The sequence below is a fragment of the Leucopleurus acutus genome (assembly GCF_964270905.1).
Source record: "Leucopleurus acutus genome assembly, chromosome: 5".
Lineage (NCBI taxonomy): Eukaryota > Metazoa > Chordata > Mammalia > Artiodactyla > Delphinidae > Leucopleurus > Leucopleurus acutus.
The window spans coordinates 84,156,433-84,176,403 of record NC_139147.1 but is presented as its reverse complement, the minus strand read 5'-3'; the positions used below and the strand labels follow the sequence as shown (position 1 = coordinate 84,176,403).

Below are 19,971 nucleotides of genomic sequence, written 5' to 3'. Positions count from 1 at the left end.
CTGCATTTTGGACTCTGTATTAGCCTAAGAGATCCATATCTACCTTAATGATTTCTTCTTTATCCCAATTGCCTATGAATATAGCCTCTAGGCCAATGTGACCAAAAGTGCAGTCCCTTGTACCACCTGCATTCTAGTCACCAAATGCATAAGTTAAAAAGTCATATTCTGGGGCTTCCCTGGTGGCGCAGTGGTTAAGAATCTGCCTGCCAATGCAGGGGACACGGGTTTGAGCCCTGGTCCGGGAAGAGCCCACATGCTGCAGAGCAACGAAGCCCGTGCACCACAACTACTAAGCCTGTGCTCTAGAGCCAGCGAGCCACAACTACTGAAACCTGCGCGCCTAGCTCTGCAATGAGAAGCCGCTGCAAGGAGAAGCCCGCGCACCGCAACAAAGAGTAGCCCCGCTCACTGCAACCAGAGAAAGCCCACGTGCAGCCATGGACACCCACCGCAGCCAAAAATAAATAAATAAATAATTTTTTTAAAAAAAAGTCATATTCCTGGACCCTAAGCCAGACCTCCTGAATCAGTGTCTCTGTGGGTGGAGCCTGAAAATCTGCATTATGAATAAGCTTCTCAGGGTTGTAGTACACAGGAAACCTTGAGAATCTTCATTCTAGATATTGTTCAGAGAGCTTGGCTGGGGAGATCAAGATTTGGTGGATTCTTTGAATCTCGAAGAATGACCAGACTTTAAACATCACAGAAAGTGAACAGTGAAATGTGCTTATGGTTCACATGGTTCTCTTGGTGAGAAACAGAGAAGTAAATGAAAGATTTTGGGATTCAGAAGAGTGAGAAAGCAAAAAACTAAATTTGGCCCTGAGCTCTGATCATTTGGCAAAAAGATACATATTCGAGATTAGGAGAAGCTATTTAATTTAAGACCTGAATCCAACCTTCCTTCAGCTTCTTCTCATCTTTTACACAAAACATTCTATCTGTAAACACAGGATTAAATGGGAAACTAACATTACTAAGAATCTTCTGTATGTCGGGCATCATGCTAGGTGCTTTCCATATATTTCTCATTTAATCAGCCACCTGTGAGGTTACTTTATTTAACTCCATTTTGCAGAAGAGGAAATTTAGGGGATGAAAGGCTAAGTAAACTGCTAGTTAGGTAGATTAAGTAAGTAATCCGGTAGACAGGTTAAATTAGATAGATTAGGAAACTGCTAGATTAAGTAAACTGCTAATTTCAGATTCCAGTTGGATCATTTACTAGTTGTGTTAGACTTGGGGAAACTCACTTAGCCCCTCAGAGCCTCAACAGCATCACAGATAAAACAAAGGAGACATCACCTTCCTCACAAGTTATTGAGGACTTGAGATGAAATCAGGTACACACAGCACCCAGCACAATGTCTAGCCCTCAGTCAGTGTTAGCAACCCTTCCCTCGCCTCTCTGTTCTCTTCCTGCCTTGACTTTTTTTGTTTTAAAAAAATTTTTATGAAGGAGCCTGTTTGCTCAGAAGCATGAAAAGACCTCGCTATTTTAAACGACTTTAATAGGTGCCCAGGAACACCTATTAAAGGTGCGTTGGTGCTCACAGCCAGTAGCTCTTCCTTTTTCCTGAGGGTTGACATGCAGGAAAAAGAAATCCTCATCAGCCTTTGGCTTCTTTCCACCTCCAAAGAGGCCGTGACGTGAGCAGCCCAGGGAAAGCAGCCCCGGTGAGTCATGCTTTCAGCTTCCAACTGGTGATGGGAAGGGCAGAAAGTAGCCACATCACTACTGCTAGGAGCCACAGGGAAGGACTCCACCATGGCTTTCCCAGACAGTGTCAGTGAGCCAAGCGCAGCCCTCACAGCTGCCAGATGGCCCCGAGAATCTCAGCCGCCTCCTCAAGTTGAACGTGTCAAGTTCCTGCGAACTGGCACACCAAGGATTCTCCTGCCAGAGAAGAGGGAACGCCTTTTTTGGGAATAAGTTCTCTGCTGATGATAAGACCTTATCATGATTTTAGTTGCAGTAGTGAGTATCGGTGACTCCAGCAGCAATCATGAATGGTTTGGATTTATAGCTTTTTTTTTTTTTCCCCCTGTGAGCATTTACTCTTGAGGGCAAGGAGGGGCATTTATCACAATGTTATGATTCACTCTCCTAGACTGGTTATGCCTTCATTTCATCTTTCAGTTCCAGGCCTAAGGCCAAAAAGGTGTCAGAATTGTCACCGAGAGTCAGATGCATGTTCTCCTACTTATCCTGGTCATCTGTCTTGGACAGTGGCCACAAAACACAAGCAGCAGTGATTGTTCTTGATGGTAATCAACCTCCTTGTCCCTCTTTTGAACCGTGCAGAGATGAATCTAAACCTTCTTTTCTAACCTACTTTTTTTCTTACTAGTTTTCTTACATATTTTGGAATGATGATTTCCCTGGTTATACTACCCACCTTGGAAAACACTAATTGCATTTACTGACCCTAAACTGATTTCTAAGTCCAGGATTTGGGGATTTGGTGCACAAATCCCCTTTCTTCCTATTCAGATTTTTCACGACTGTGGATTCTGCTCACTCTTCTCATAGCCCTGGGCTTTAGAAGCAGCAGTCTGACCAGCCACTGTTTTCCAAAACGAGGAAGTGTGGCAGCCTTTGTTCCTACCCTGCTTCCTTTTCTCCCTTGACTGTTAATATATAGGTTCTTGGGGGAAAAGCCCTTCATTAAATACCCAAACAAGGCAACAGTAAGGGAAAAAGCAACACAAGCACAGAAGGATGATGGTAGCATGTACTCGTGCCTGCTTAGCAGTACCTATGCTGTTGGTGATCTGCCTAAACACAGGGGGAGAGAGCATCTTAGCAGGATGGGCTTGGAGCCTGAACTAAACAAACAGCACAGCAGAAGGAAGAAACCAGAAATCTGGTGGTCAGGGCTTTTTGAATTCTACTCAGCATTTTCCAACCCTGTTGGCCTCTGATTCTATCTCCACCCCTGCTCCTGCAGTGTCTATTTTTACAAGTATGTAACACAGGAGTAAATAATGAATGTAGCTTATGGAAACTTTTGGCCTTAAATACTTTTGAGGTCTTCCCTGAGGAAAGGTGCTTTATGTTTATTGACAATATTTCCTTTTTTTCTTTTACAACAAATAAAACAATAGCACTCATTGTATTGTTTACAATTATTGAAATAATTTACTCTAATTTTAATTCTTATATATGAGAACCTTAACATACTTACAACTCCCACGGCATCTTTATGAAGTGTGCAGGTCATAAGTATGTTGTCTAAAGATGGGCAAAGTAAGTCACAGAGATATGAAGTGAGTTCCAATCACATTGTGAGTCAATGCAATGGCATATGCGTTCAGGTGCCAAATCTGGGCTCTGGTGCACTTGACACAGCCCTCACCTTCAGAGATGACATTCTTTGAAGACCAGCATACAGAAAATGGTTGAGTGATGCTCAGTTTTGAAGAATTTTGAATTAAATCCTTTTTATATTACTTAATGATTTCACAGACTTCATGAATGTCAAGTCAGGTGAATTTTAGTTACATTTGCCCATTTCAAAAAATGACGGATCAAGACTGGATGATACTATGAACAACTATATGCCAATTGGACAACCTGGAAGAAATGGACAAGTTCCTAGAAACATACAGCCCACCAAAACTGAGTCCAGAAGAAATAGATAATTTGAACAGACTGATCACTAAAAGTGAGATAGAATCTGTAATAAAAAACAAAACAAAACAAAAAAAAAACCTCCCTGCAAACAAAAGTTCAGGACCAGATGGCTTCACTGGGGAATTCTACCAAACATACAAAGAAGAACTAATACTGATCCTTCTCAAACTTTTCCAAAAGGCTGAAGAGGAGGGAACACTCCCAAAGTTATTCTATGAAGCCACTATTACCCTAATACCAAAACCAGACAAAAACACTACCAAAAAAAAAAATTACAAGACTGTATGAAATTGCAGACTGTTTCCTAACTCTAGAAGACATGGTGATGCAATAACTCCAACCATGAGGGATTCCAAAACAGCAATGACAGTGTCCTTATCTGCCCAGAACACGGAAGGATGACTGAACAAACTGACAGAAGAATGCAGCTTTCTCTCTCTAAGAAAAGTCTGCTGGGAACTAGTTCCCACATTGTTTCTGCCTCCAGGAAAAGCCTAAGACTTGCTTTCTGCCTGACTCCTTAATGGTCAGTGGAGTCTCTGTGGGGGGCCTAGATTTGGACACATTGGGAATTGATGATGGATATGAACTATTGCTGAAGTCCATTTGAGCCCATGGTCTACTGGCTTCTGTTTCAGAACCATTCAGTCAGCCAGATATTTAATTTTTTTTTTTTCTTTTTGCAGTACGCAGGCCTCTCACTGCTGTGGCCTCTCCTGTTGCGGAGCACAGGCTCCGGACGCGCAGGCTCAGCGGCCATGGCTCACGGGCCCAGCCCCTCCGCGGCATGTGGGATCCTCCCGGACCGGGGCACGAACCCGTGTCCCCTGCATCGGCAGGTGGACTCTCAACCACTGCGCCACCAGGGAAGCCCCAGATATTTAATTTTTTAGTGAGGCAGCGGAAAGGGACCACTTCTGGGGTGGCTGTGCAGCAACATATATTCACAATTCATTTTGCTTGGGTTTTTAAATATAATGTTACTTTACGATTATATAGTGCTTGGCCATTTTCAAATTTTCTCTTAATGCTCAAAACAGTTTCAGGAGGTATCTATTGTTATTCCCATTTTTACAGATGAGAAACTGAGGTTTAGAGAGGTTATGTCACTTAAGTCTAGGTCTGCCAGATTCCAAAGCTTATGTGCTTTTTTTTTTTCACTTTTATTTTGAAATAATTATATAGATTCACATGAGTTTGCAAAGAAATGTACAGGGAAGTCCCATGTACTCTCCCCCCAACCTCCTTCAATGTTAACATCTCACACAACTAGAATATAGTATCAAAAGCATGAAAATGACTTTGGCACAATCCACAATGCTTATTCAGAGTTCACCAGCTATATATGCACGTGTGTGTGTGTGTATGTGTGTGTGTATAGCTGTATGTAATTTTGTCTTTTTTTTTTTTGATAAATTTATTTATTTATTTATTTTTGGCTGCGTTCGGTCTTTGTTGCAGCACACAGGCTTTCTCTAGTTGCAGCGAGTGGGGGCTACTCTTCGTTGTGGTGCGTGGGCTTCTTATTGTGGTGGCTTCTCTTGTTGCAGAGCACAGGGTCTAGGTGCATGGGCTTCAGTAGTTGTGGCATGCAGGCTTCAGTAGTTGTGGCTTGTGGGCTCTAGAGCACAGGCTCAGTAGTTGTGGCGCATGGGCTTAGCTGCTCCACGGCATGTGGGATCTTCCCGGACCAGGGCTCGAACCCGTGTCCCCTGCATTGGCAGGTGGATTCTTAACCACTGCGCCACCAGGGAAGCCCTGTCATGTTCTTTTTATATATAAACCATACACTGTTCTACCAATTTTAAATATGAAGTCAGATTATAGGAATGAATAAAATGACTTTTCCTTCAATAAAACAATATCTACCAACAATTATGTACATTATGACCAAAGAGCTTTTGGTTTCTATTTGCAATTAAGAAGAAAGGAAAGGGTGAAATTCTACAAACCTCATCTCTTGGGAGCACTAGTCTGTGCTATGTGCCTTTATGGGCACATCTTCTGGAGGTGATGGTAGGTATGAAATAAGGAAACACAATTTATTGGTTTATTGATAATTATGGCAGCAATCTTATATCATGTCAGAAATTTCTATCAGCAAAGGAAAGGTGATCATACCTTGACTTCAAATTTAGTCTCATCATCTTCCTTTTCCACAGAGTTTAAATCTGTCTCCACATAACATTCCTCAGATGTTTTCTGATGAGGAGCTAGAGAGACAAAGAAAACCTGCCATTAATTTGGCTTATAAATAACTCAGAGCACTTAGCCTGACTTGGACCATGTTGATGCAGTTGATTAACAAAGCTTCATTGAGCTGCTACAGTGATTTCCAAGGTAGTAGATGAAATTGGAGGTGAAGGAGAGATGCAGAAAAGAAAGAGTCCTTGATCCCAGGCATTTGATTCAGAGAGAAAAAAGTCACACTCAACACCACAGGAAACATCAAACCACAACAAATCAGTAAATGTAATGTGGTAAAAATGATAGTTTCCATCATTCCCAATTTTAAGGCCCAGCTAAAAAGTCACTTTCTTCATGAAATCTTCCTTAACTATTCCAGACTTCTTGGATTCTTTTAATGCCCTGATATTTAGCATTAATCATCTGCAATGTATAATATTGTACTTGATGTTCTTGGATTAGAAGATTCAATTCTAGGTACCACATTCTATTGAGTGTATTTTTTCCATTATACAGGTAATTAATTTGTGATTATTACAGAAAATTTGAAAAATACTAAACTCTTACCATTTAAACACACTGTGATTATATAAGGGAACGTCCACGTCTGCCCCAGGCAGAAATCATTGCTAATCTGATGATCTAACAGTTGCATTCCCAAACTGATGCAAACGTATTTTTAGTGGACAGGATGACTGTGTGAAGAATCAGCTGAGTCTAGAGGAAACTGGGCAGCCTTGCTCTTGCTCTCTCCTCTCAATCATTCTCCCTCCCTCCTCTCCTTCCCACAGGGCTCTCAGACACCTGAGAGATACCCTTCTTCAAGCTCCATGGCCATTTGGCAGTAAGATTGGGATTTGGGTAGGAGAAGCCCTGGTTATGCTTGAAGCTTCTAACCCAGCTTTACCAGAGGGTTGCACTGGGGGTGATGGCTACAAGGCTAATAAGTAAGTGGTAACTTGAATTCTTGTCACCATCACCACCCTTGTATATAGTTTCTTTGGGAAACTCATGGGATACTTGTGATTAATCCAGGACAGGATACGAGCATTTCTGGGTGCTATGGCCAAAAAGTCATCCAGCTAATGCCACCAATAGCACCGTGATGCTTATCTGTGGTAGACTTGTTGGAGGTTGACTGTCTTGCCTCCAGAGGCCCCTCCCAAGCCTCAAGTTCTGTGAGACAACTGGAAGCAGCTTGGGCTTTCTGTGGGTTTCCCATACATGTTATGTTGAAATCCGTAGTGAAGCACTGTTTGCTGCCCCAGGTTATGTGACCACTGAAGCTATTTTATAACAATGGACAATCCATTGGGCTCCTCATTCTCTACAGGATCTCTGTAACCTGAGTAATTCCAGGCATAACAACGGGAAGCTGGAAATGCATACACTAATTGGCAACACCCATGACTGAGAAGCACCTTCCCTTAACGCTAAGTACAGCGATGAAGTTAAAGGCAGGGACGTGGGAGCCATGCTGCCAGCGCTCAAGTTTTGCTCTTCCACACATGAAGCACACGTTATCAAAGAGCCTTAGCCTCTTCATCTGTATATGGGGAATAATGAGAAAGCCTACAGTATGGGGTTGTTCTGAGGCCTTAATGAGTTAGTATGCACAGTGTTTAGATTGTGATAAGCACTCAGTATATTTTAGCTATTATTATAGCCACAAAAGAATTTTTTCATGTTCCTTATGTACTTCAGAGAGGTTGAATGTTGTACGCAAGACACCTGGCTACCAAGAGTCAGAGCTGAGATTCCAGCTCCCGTCTCTAAGCAGCTCTGACCATGTTCCTTACACTGTGAAATATAATAGTCTATCTTGGCACAGACTCAGTTGCTAAAAATCAGACAAATGTATTTGAAAATCCTGTTAGCGATCAGCTAGAATCCACACTTGGTGGTTAATCTCCAAAACAAAAGTGCAGGATTGTTATACAAAATGAGCTAGTTGCCTGACCAAGGTCAACAATACCTGTTCAGACATGTCAAAGATCTGTGGATCCTAGGAGGGTCATTATCTACTATGAAATCTTGTGTTCAAAAAGCTGAGAAACAATCTATCATTCCTGCTTTGTTTACTTGTAACAAACGTATGTCCTTTATATAGGTATACATATAGCTGATTCACTTCATTGTACAGCAGAAACTAACACAACATCGTAAAGCAATTTTACTCAAATTAAAAAAATAATAATAATGAGGGAAGCAAAAGTCATCGAAAAGAGCATAATTTAGTTTTGGGAAAGAGCACTAGATGGGAGGTCAGGAGAACCAAGCCCTGTTTCCAAACATCCAAGAAGGATGTCTCTCTGTGTGTGAGTGTGTGTTTCTGTGGTATGTGTGCATAAGTGTGTCTGTGCATGTGTATGCATGTGTGTGGAAAAATTCAGGAAAGAAATTCACTGAACTGTTATCAACTTTTTAATTCTAAAAAGTTTAATATGTTGTAGGAGACAGGGGACTGTAAGCTGTACTAAATGGGGAGTTACCAAAAGACCCCATAATTTTCAGATAAATAAAAACTGAAAGAATTTGTTGCAGACCTGCAAAACAAGAAATGCCAAAGGGAGGTTTTCAGCCTGAAGAGACAAGACACATGATGGTAATTCAACAAGGAATAAAGAACACCAGAAATGGTGAACAGGATGGTAAGGATAAAATTATATATATATAAAATTATAAATATAAAATTACATACATAATTTTTTTTCATTTTTTCTTCCTTTCTCCCAGTTTCTCTAAAAGATATATGACTGTTTAGAGCAAAAATTATAACACAATATTGGGGTATGTAACATATGTAGATGTAATATTTAGGAAAATAGCACAGAGGATGATTAAAGGGCACATGGAACTATACTTTTGCAAATTTCCTGTATTTACATAAAGTGCTACAATGTTAACTCAAAGTAGATTGTGAGATATTAAGGATGCACATGCTAAGCGCTAAAAGAAACACCTGGGGAAAAAACAATGCAAAAGTTATGTATGTATGTTAAAAAGCCAGTAGAGGAATTAAAATGGAATACTAAAAAACTGGCTAACCCAAAAGAAGCCAGGAAAAGAGATCAGAAGAATAAAAAACATATGAGACAAATAGACAACAAATAACAAAATAGTAGCTCTAAATCCAACTGTATCAATAATTACATAGTATGCTAAATCGACTAAACACTCCAATTAGAAAGCAGAGGTTAACATGTTTGTAAAAGGCAAGACCCAACTATAGCTGTCTACAAGAAATATACTTTAAAAATAGACAGAAATAGAAGAATGGAAAAAGTGTATCATGCAAACACCAAGCATAAGAAAGCTGGAATGGCTCTATTAATATCTGACAAAATAGACTTCAAGACAAGGACTTTTACTAAAGATAAGAAGGGAAGGAGAGATATTTCCTAATTATAAAAGGGCCAGTGTATCTAGAAGACATAATAATTATGAATATGTGCTTAATAAAATACATGAGGCAACAAATGACACATATATCATACCCAAGAGTGTCTACCCAGGAATGCATGATTGTTTTAACATTTAAAAAGAAATAATTGTAATCCACTATATAAACCAATAAAGGAGAAAAAATTATGATCATCACAATATATGCACCAAATAGAGCATCTGAAAAATTCAATAATCATTCGTGATAAAACTAGCAAACTGGAATAGAAGGGAACTTCCTCAATCTTATAAAAGGCATCTGTGAAAAACTTACAGCTAATATCGTACTTCAAGGTGAAAAATAAACTTTTTCCCTGCATATTGGGAAAAGACATGGATGTCTGCTCTTACCACTTCTATTCAACATTGTACTAGAGTCCCAGCCATCAATCATCATAAGGCAAGGGGAAAAAAAGCATAAAGATTGAAACAGAAGTAAAACTGTCCTTATTCACAGATGATATGATTATATTTCTATACAGAAATATATTCCTATTGATAGTTATATATGGTAAGTTCAATTCATTATAGGGCTTTTTAAAAACATGAAATGCCTAAGATCTTTACACTCAAAACTACTATATTGTTGAGGGAAATTAAAGAAGACCTAAATAAGTGGAATGTTATAACGTTCATGAATTGGAAGACTCAACATTGCTGAGATAAAAGGTCTCCCCAAATTGATCTATATATTCATTCAGTGATCTATATATTCATCCCAGCATAAACTGATAGGTGACTGTAAAATTTATATGGAAATGAAAAGGACCTAAAATAGCCAAAACAATCTTGAAAAAGTACAAAGTTGGAAGATTTATACTACCTGATCTCAAGGCTTACTAGTAAGCTATAGTAATCAAGACCACGTAGGATTGGTGTAAGGACTCATCTTTTTTTTCCTTTTTTTTTCAAAGAACCAATTTTACCCCTCCATTGCTAGTAGAATCTTATGGGCCTTTTAAAGGTCCTTAATGGAGTTTATTTTATGCTAATGTTATTTGTGCATTTATATTATTCTTCTACTAGACTGTGAGCTTTTCCTGGCATACAGGCACTCGGTTTTACCTAAATTTATAAGTCTTCAATGCCTGTACTATTCCATATCTTAAATAATATCTGTCAAAACAGTAACCATTATGCATCTTAAGCAACAATAATCTAAACCCTCATGGGCATTGATGAAACATAAAGCCACAAAACTTCTTTCCCCCAGTAACCTACCCAAGGTGGAGGGCTGGTGGATTTTTGGTGACACCCATTTTGGGGAGAACTCAGGACGCGGGGCCACGGGTTGCACTGGGCGAGTCTGTCTGGCTGCCAGTTTCATCAGACTCATTTGCCTCTTGTGAAATATTTCCTGCACATCACCCAGCTTCTGCAGGACTTTCTGGGCTTTGGCCTGTGGGAACAAAAGCAGTTCATGAGCCGGTCACTCTGCACTGAGCCTGAGGACATAAGGCATTCCCTTTCTCCCATCTTCCCCTCTTCCCTGCCTCCCTATTTCCTCCCTCAGGTGACCCTTCTCTGGGCATCTATATGCAGGTCATTGCACATCTCGCCTCATACAGAATTGTGCTTCTAAGAGTCTGTACCTCCCACTTGATTGGCAGGAGTTGTATCTTTTTCACCATTCTATCTCCAATGCCTGAAACACTGCCTAGCACCGAGTAGTGCTCAGTAAATATATGCTGAGTGGGTAAATGTTCACTAAGCCATATCCATTCACGGTAGAAAAGGATGCCACAGGCCATGAATGAACGGCATTAGGCCAACTTATAAAACAGGAGGATTTCAAAATGAGAAATGTACCCTGAATAAAGGCCCTGATAGAGAAAAGACTGTAAGTATTCTGGGGGGAAAAGGTGGTTAAATTCTGAAGCAGGATCAAGGGAACCACAAAGATCTGTAATGAAAAGGATACACATTTAAATTTTAATCTGAGACCCCTTCTTTATATATAAGTAGGAAAGAAAGAAACTGAAGAAATACCAGGGGAAAGATGAAACTCAAACATGTTCTCATAACTGACTATATGCCCTAAGGCAGAGAGAGGTTCAGGAGAACAAGAAACAAGACCCGTTTCACCTGAGTTTCCCCAAGGCCTGAATTCAGCTGAATATGTTTCTTCCAGTAGGACGTCCCTCTAGCTCTGGTGGGTCAAGGAAGTGGGTAGCCTTCTCTTTGTCATGCTGAGTCTGACATCCACCTTGTGGATGATTTTAACCACCAAACAAGGGACCCAAAATTAGAAAAGCTGAACCACCATAATCCACGCAGGGTGGTCTGAGGATGCCGAACTCCAAAAATACAGGCTCAGCACACACTGAGGGAGGTTGCCACAGTTTGCAACTGGAAAATGTAAGGTCTTTTCTATGCTGGGCCATCTTCTGACGAAAGGGCAAAGATTCCTAGGACTGGAGTGTTGACTATGCAACAACTGTTCCCTTATAGCCTAAGGCCCTGCTGAGGCTGACCTCTGCACCAAAATCTGGGGCTGGTCTCACTCTTTGGAGAGTCTGAGTGCAGACCTGCACTGTCCATACAGTATCCACTGGCCACATGTGGCTACTGGGCACCTGGAATGCGGCTAGTCTGAATTGAGCTGCTCTGTCAGTTTAAATACATGCTGGATTTTGAAGACTTATTTGAAAAACGAACATAAAATATCTCGTTAAAATACAATTAATTGTACAATAGTGATTGTATGTTGAAATAATATTTTGCACAAAGGTTAAAGAAAACATTATTAAAAACTGATTTCACTTGTTTTTTACTTTTTAAAATGCGGCTACTAGAAAATGTTAAATTACATGTGTGGTTTGCATTACTTTTTTTTAAATTCATTAATTACTTTATTTATTTTTGGCTGCGCTGGGTCTTCGTTGCTGCACACAGGCTTTCTCTAGTTGTGGCGAGCGGGGGCTACTCTTCGTTGGCGGTGCGTGGGCTTCTCATTGAGGTGGCTTCTCTTGTGGTGGAGCATGGGCTCTAGGAGCGCAGGCTTCAGTAGTTGTGGCACACAGGCTCAGTAGTTGAGGCTCGTGGGCTCTAAAGCACAGGCTCAGTAGTTGTGGCGCATGGGCTTAGTTGCTCCACGGCATGTGGGATCTTCCCGGACCAGGGCTCGAACCCGTGTCCCCTGCATTGGCAGGTGGATTCTTAACCACTGCGCCACCAGGGAAGTCCTGCATTATATTTCTATTGCAAAGTGTTTATCTAGACCAGGGGTTGGCAATTTTTCTGTAAAGGATCAAATAGTAAATATTTCAGGCTTTGCAGACCATCTGGTCTCTGTCGAATCTGCCGAACTTGGCTGTCTTAGCATAAAAGCAGTCGTAGATGATAGATAATACATAAATGAAAGAGAGCAGCTGTGATCTGATAAAACTTGGTTTACAGAAATAGGTAGCAAGCAGCTTTGGCCTACGGGCTGTAGTTTGCTGACCCCTACTCAGAGTCTGTGTCTAAAAGGTCACTTCAGAGAATGTGCCTCTGGCCTCAGGAAGCTCAGTTGTGCCGTGGACTAAAGGTTCTGATTACACAGCTATGAGTCCAAGTCCCCAAAAAAGCCAAATTCCCTTATGTCAGGGTGATGTATTTCTGGGGGGATGGTTATAAGACACTACTACTCTGCCCTTCTGGTCCAGTGATGAGCTTAAGGAAACTGAGACATGGGTGTTAATTGCTGCTCAAAGATCAAGAAATCTGACTCAGTGAATGATTGTCAAATTGGTGTTGTGTGGGGGACAGCCCTGGTGTGAGGTCAGTGTCACATGCTAGAGCCCAGTGACTCGCCACTCGGGCTAGACAGGACTTGGATCACCTTTGCCCTTTTGCAGCTTTCTCTTGAGACCCCAGGGTGAACTCTGGAAATAATGAGGCAGTCAGAAGAGACCCTAAATTCCTAAACTCAGATGAGAACTCCATTCTCCATACCACAATCAGAATTATCTTTCAAAAATTAAATATGATCATATAACTGTTTAAAAGCCCTGCAGGGGCTCTCCGCTGCATCAGGATAAAGTCCAGACTCCTCATTCGGGAGCTCTGAGCTCTTCAGGACTTGACCCTGGTCTCCCTCCAGTCTCCCACTTGCCAGTACCCACCCTTCACACTCCAGCCTCCAGCTGTGCCAGTTTCCCTAATACTTGTTTCCAGCCTCTCTGCCTTTGCACCTCTGTTCCTTCTGCTGAGGTCCCCTCCCTCCACTTTGTGTTCCCTGAAAACCCCTACCTAGTCTTCCAGACCAAATTTAGGCATCCTCTCCTATGAACACCCTGGCCTCCCCTGGCTGAGCTGACCAATGCCTCCTCTATGTGCCTCACACTCCCTTCCATTCTATCTGCTCTTGGACTAAGGAGCGTTTACTGGGGACATGTCTGTCTTCTACCAAACTGCCAGCACTTTGATACAGGGACTGTGACTTTCATTGTTGATTCCCAGAATAAAGGGCAAACTGGGTACCCAATGAATATTTGAAGAATCAAATTTTGCTGTTTGCTACTGAGATTGTTTAATTCCCTGGACTGGGCGGTGAAAGTGAATGAGGGAGAAAAATCAAAACAGCAGCACTAAGAGGATAGCACAATAGCAATGTATTAGGAAAAAACACTTTGAAGAGCCTCAGACAGAGACAGGGTGGCTGCTATAAGAACAACAGTTTAACTGCTGATGTCGTTTTGATCATCACTGTGTCTTAAGTGTAACAGACTCAATCTTTTAGACATAGAGTACCTGTTCTTGAGATATAAATTTTATTTTTTAGAATAGTTTTAGATTTACAGAAAAATTGCAAAATAGTACAGAGTTCCCATATACACCACACTCAATTTCCCCTATGATTAACATCTTATGTTAGTATGGTACATTTGTTACAATTAATGAACCAATACTGATACATTATTTTTATTATTAAAATAAATTATTATTAAATAAAATCTATGCTTAGATTTTCTTAGTTTTGTTTTTTGTTATTTATTTATTTATTTATTTATTTGCAGTATGTGGGCCTCTCATTGCTGTGGCCTCTCCCGTTGCGGAGCACAGGCTCCGGATGCGCAGGCTCAGTGGCCATGGCTCACGGGCCCAGCCGCTCCGCGGCATGTGGGATCTTCCCGGACCGGGTCACGAACTCGTGTCCCCTGCATCGGCAGGCGGACTCTCAATCACTGCGCCACCAGGGAAGCCCCCAGATTTTCTTAGTTTTTACCTAATGTACCTTTCCCCCCTCCCAGGATACCACATTACATTTAGTTGTCATGACTTCTTAGGCTCTTCTTGGCTGTGACAGTTTCTCAACTTTTCCTGTTTTTTGATGAACTGGACTGTTTTGAGGATTATTGGTCAGGTATTTTGTAGAATACCCCTCAGTTGGGATTTATATGATGTTTTACTCATAATTAGACTGGAGTTATGGGGTTTTGGGGGGGAAAGACCACAGAAATAAAGTGTCATTTTCATCACACCGTATCAAGGGTACACACTATCTATATGACTTTAGACTCTTGATGTTGACCTTGATCACCTGGCTGAGATAGTATTTGTTAGGTTTCTCCACTGTAAAGTCACTCTTTTATTTCTTCCTTCCCATACTGTACTCTTTGGAAGAAAGTCATTATGGGCAACCCACACTTAAGGAGTGGGGAGTTATGCCAGAGTATCTACATAAATAATTTGGAATTCTTCTGTATGGGAGATTAGTTTCCTTTCCTCCATTTATTTATTTATTCCATCATGTACTTATATCACAATGGATTCATGATATCTATTTTATACTTTGAGTTGTAATCCAGTATTACTTTATGAATTTTGTTGCTCAAATTGTTCCAGCATTGGTCACAGGGAGCTCTTTCAATTGCCTCCTATGTCCCATCATGGTGATTTGTTTTGTTTTGTTTTGAGCAGTTCCTTACTTTCTGGCACTATAAGATGCTCTGGGATCATCTTCTTTTAAAAAAATTGAAGTATAGTTGATTTATAATATTATATTCATTTCAAGGGTACAACAGAGTGATTCAGTATTTTTATAGATTATACTCTATTTAAAGTAATTATAAAATATTGGCTATATTCCCTGTGCTGTACATATAACATTGTAGCTTATTTATTTTATACGTAATAGTTTGTACCTCTTAATCCTTTACCCCTATCTTGCCCTCTTCTCCTTCCCTCTCCCACTGGTAATCACTTGTTTTTTCTTCATATCTGTGAGTCTGTTTCTGTTTTGTTATATTCCTTCATTTGTTTTATTTTTTAGATTCCACATACAAGTGGTAACACAAAGTATTTGTCTTTCTGTGTCTGACATTTCACTAAGTATAATGCACTCTAGGTCCATCCATGTTATTGCAAATGGCAGAATTTCATTCTTTTTAATGGCTGGGTAATATTCCACTATATATATATAGTGGAATATATATATAGGTATATATATATCAATCACATATATATACACTGTATATATACACAGCATTATATATTTTCTTTATCCATTCATCTGTTGATGGGCACTTAGGTTGCTTCCATATCTTGGCTATTATAAATAACGCTGTTATGAACATTGGTGTGCATTGTATCTTTTCAAATTAGTGCTTTCATTTTCTTTGGGCATATACCCAGGAGCAGAATTGCTGGATCATATGGAAGTTCTATTTTCAGTTTTCTGAGGAAACTCCACACTGTGTTCCACAGTGGTGGTACCAATTTACATTTCCACTAACAGTGTATACGAGTTCCATTATCTCCATTATCTTCAGTTTGAATGCCTTCATAAAAAAATTGAAGTAGAGTTGATTTACAATGTTGTGGCAATCTCTGCTGTACAGCAAAGTGACTCAGTTATCCACATAGAGACATTCTTTTTAATATTATTTTCCATTATGGTTTATCCCAGGATACTGAATATAGTTCCCTGTGCGATACAGTAGGCCCTTGTTGTTTACCCATTCTAAATGTAATAGTTTGCATCTAACAACCCCAAACTCCCAGTCCATCTCTCTCCCTCCCCCCTCCCCCTTGGCAACCACAAGTCTGTTCTCTATGTCTGTGAGTCTGTTTCTGTTTTGTAGATAGGTTCATTTGTGCCATATTTTAGATTCCACATATAAAAGAATATCATATTTCTCCTTCTCTTTCTGACTTACTTCACTTAGTATGATAATCTCTAGCCACATCCATGTTGCTGCAAATGGCATTATTCCATTCTTCTTTTTATGGCTGAGTAATATTCCATTGTCTATATGTACCACTTCTTTATCCATTCATCTGTCCATGGACATTTAGGTTGTTTCCATGTTTTGGCTATTGTGAATAGTGCTGCTATGAACATAGGGATGCATGTATCTTTCTGAATTAGAGTTCTGTCCAGGTATATTTCCAGGAGTGGGATTGCTGAATCATATGGTAGTTCTATTTTTAGTTTTCTGAGGAACCTCCATACTGTTCTCCATAGTGGCTGTACCAACTTACATTCCCACCAGCAGTGTAGGAGGGTTCCCTTTTCTCCACATCCTTTCCAGCATTATGTTATTGGTAGACTTTTTGATGATGGCCATTCTGACTGGTGTGAGCTGGTACCTCACTGTAGTTTTGATTTGCATTTCTCTAATAATTGGTGATGTTGAGCAGACTTCCTGGAGGGCAGGGCAGGTGCCTGCCCCCCAGTGGGGGGAGCTGGGCCTTGGCCCTCTGATAGTCAAGGCCATGTCTAGAGGATGGCTAGAGGTGGCTGTGGGCTCAGGAAGTCTTTAGGTAGCCTGTCTGCTCCTGGGTGGGGCTGAGTCCCCACCCAGTTTGCTTGGCCAGTCCCAGCACTGGAGCCTACATGCTCTTGAGTGGGGTCAGGTCTTGGTGCTAATGAGCTACAGGAAGGGTACCACAATGGTGCCCACCCACAACAGTGTCCAGTGGTAGAAGGAACTCCCAAGCATGGTTGCAGCCAGTATTTATGTGCCCAGGGTGAGCCGCAGCTGCCCTCCACCTCTCCAGAGACTCTCCAAGACCAGCAGGTGGGTCTGGCCCAGGCTCCTATCAAATTACTGCTTTTGCCCTGGGTCCCAGAGCATGTAGGATTTTGTGTGTGCCCTTTAAGAATGAAGTCTTTACTTCCCCCGGTCCTGTGAAACTCCCTAAATTAAGCCCTGCTGACCTTCAAAGCCAAATGCCCTGGGGGTTCCTCTTCCCAGTGCAGGACCCCTGAGCTAGGGAGCCTGATGTAGGGCTCAGAACTCTCCTTTCTGTGGGAGAAACTCTGCAATATAATTATTCTCCAGCTTGTGGGTCACCCACCTGGGGGTATAGGACTTGATTATATTGTGAGTCTGCCCCTTCTACCCATCTTGTTGTGGTTCCTTCTTTATGTCTTTAGTTGTACAAGACAATTTCTTGTAGGTTCTGGTCCTTTTCATTCAATGGTTGTTCTACAAATAGCTCTGATTTTTGTGTGCTCGTGAGAGGAGGTGAGCTCAGCATCTTTCTAATCTGCCATCTTGGCCAATCTCAAAAATAGCCTTTAACATGTTGAGATATGTTCCCTCTATACCAAATTTGAAGAGAATTTTTATCATGAATGGATGTTGAATTTTGTCAAATGCTTTTTCTGTGTCTATTGAGATGATCATGTGATTTTTATCCTTCCTTTTGTTAATGTGGCTATCACATTGATTGATTTGCAGATCTGGAACTATCCTTGTATCCCTGGAATTAATCCCACCTGATCATGGTGTATAATCCTTTTTATATATTGTTGAATTCAGTTCACTAATATTTTGTTGAGGAGTTTTGCATCTATATTCATCAGAGATATTGGCCTGTAATTTCCTTTTTTTGTGGTGTCTTTGTCTGGTTTTAATATCAGGGTAATGGTGGCTTCATAGAATGAATTTGGGAGTGCTCCCTCTTCTTCAATTTTTTTGGAATAGTTTGAGAAGGATAGGTATTTTCTCTTCTTTATATGTTTGGTAGAATTCCCTTGTGAAGCCATCTAGTCCCGGACTTTTGTTTGATGGGAGTGTATTTTTATTACAAATTCAGTTTCACCACTACTGATTGGTCTGTTCAGATTGTCTATTCCTTTCTGATTCAGTCTTTGAAGATTGTATGCTTCTAGAAATTTATCCATTTCTTCTAGTTGTCCAATTTGTTAGCATATAACTGTTTGTATTATGATTTTTTTTTGTATTTCTGTGATATTGGTTGTTATTTCTCCTCTTTCATTTCTTATTTTGTTAACTTGGGTCCTCTCTCTTTTTTCTTGATGAGCCTAGATAAAGGCTTTTAAATTTTGTTTATCTTTTCAAAAAACTAGCTCTTGGTTTCATCGATCTTTTCTATTGCTTTTTGGTCTGTATTTTATTTATTTCTTCTCTGATCTTTATTACTTCCTTCCTTCTGCAGACTTTGGGCTCTGTTCATCTTTATCTAATTCCTTTAGATGCCAGTTTAGGTTGTTTGAGATTTTTCATGTTTCTTGAGGTAGTCCTGTATCATTATAAACTCTTAGAACTGCTTTTGCTGCATGCCATAGATTTTGGAAAGTTGTGTTTTTATTTCCACTTGTCTTGAGGTATTTTCTAATTTCCTTTTTGATTTCTTCATTGACTCATTGGATTTTTAGTAGCATGTTGTTTAGTCTATACATGTTTGTGGTCTTCCCATTTTCTTCCTGTAATTGATTTCTAGTTTCATATATCTGTGGTCAGAAAAATCGCTTGATATAATTTCTATCCTCTTAAATGTGTTGAGAATTGTTTTGTAGCCTGGCATGTGACCTGTCCTGGAGAACATTCCATGTGCACTTGAAAAGAAAGTATATTCTGCTGGTTTTGGATAGAATGTCCTGTGGCTATCTATTAAGTGCAACGGGTCTAATATACCATTTAAGAGTATTGTTTCCTTACTGATTTTTCTGTCTGGATGTTTTGTCCATTGATATGAGTGGGGTGTTAAAATCACCTACTATTATTGTATTATCGTGGGATTCTCCCTTTATGTCTGTTAATATTTGCTTTATATATTTAGGTTTTCCTATGCTAGGTACATATATGTTAATGAGTGTTATATATCCCTTGTATATTCTTGATCCTTTTATCATTATACAATGCCCTTCTTTGTCCTTTGTTATAGACTTTGTTTTAAAGTCCATTTTGTCTGATACTGCTACCTTTGCTTTCTTGTTTCCATTTGTACAAAATATCTTTTTCCATCCTCTCACTCTCAGTCTGTGTGTCTTTAGCTCTGAAGTCTCTTGTAAGCCACCTATAGAGAGGTCTTATTCTTTTTTTATCTGATCAGCCATTCTATGTCTTTTGATTGGAGCATTTAGTCCATCGACATTTAAAATAATTATTGGCATATTTGTACTTGTTGCCATTTTGTTACTTGTTTTCTGGTTCTTCTCTGTTCTTTCCTTCTTTAGTTTCTTACCTCGTGGTTTCATGATTTTCTTTAGTGGAATGCTTGTGTTCTTTCCTCTTGGGTTTTTGTGTTTCTATTGTAGGTTTTGATTTGTGGTTACTATGGGGTTCATTCTATGTTGACCGGTAACTATAATTACTTGTTTTAAACTGGTATACTCATTTAAGTTCAAACACATTCTAAAAGAGCTACATTTTTAAAATTTCCCTTCCCCATGTTCTGTGTTTTTGATGTCATATTTTATGTCTTCCTGTGTACCCCTTCACTGTTTATTGTAGTTATAGTTG

At 40.1% G+C, this 19,971-nt stretch overlaps 1 protein-coding gene across 1 annotated transcript in view; it reads right to left on the bottom strand.

Annotated features, from left to right (window-relative positions):
- The window catches only part of MCF2L2 (MCF.2 cell line derived transforming sequence-like 2), a gene marked incomplete at both ends in the record, with an annotated part of 183,947 nt that overhangs the window by 66,128 nt on the left and 97,848 nt on the right, over positions 1–19,971 (bottom strand). Inside the window, 2 exon segments of the mRNA XM_082840148.1 lie at positions 5,762–5,853; positions 10,493–10,670. Of these exon segments, the coding sequence (XP_082696274.1) occupies positions 5,762–5,853; positions 10,493–10,670 (270 nt within the window).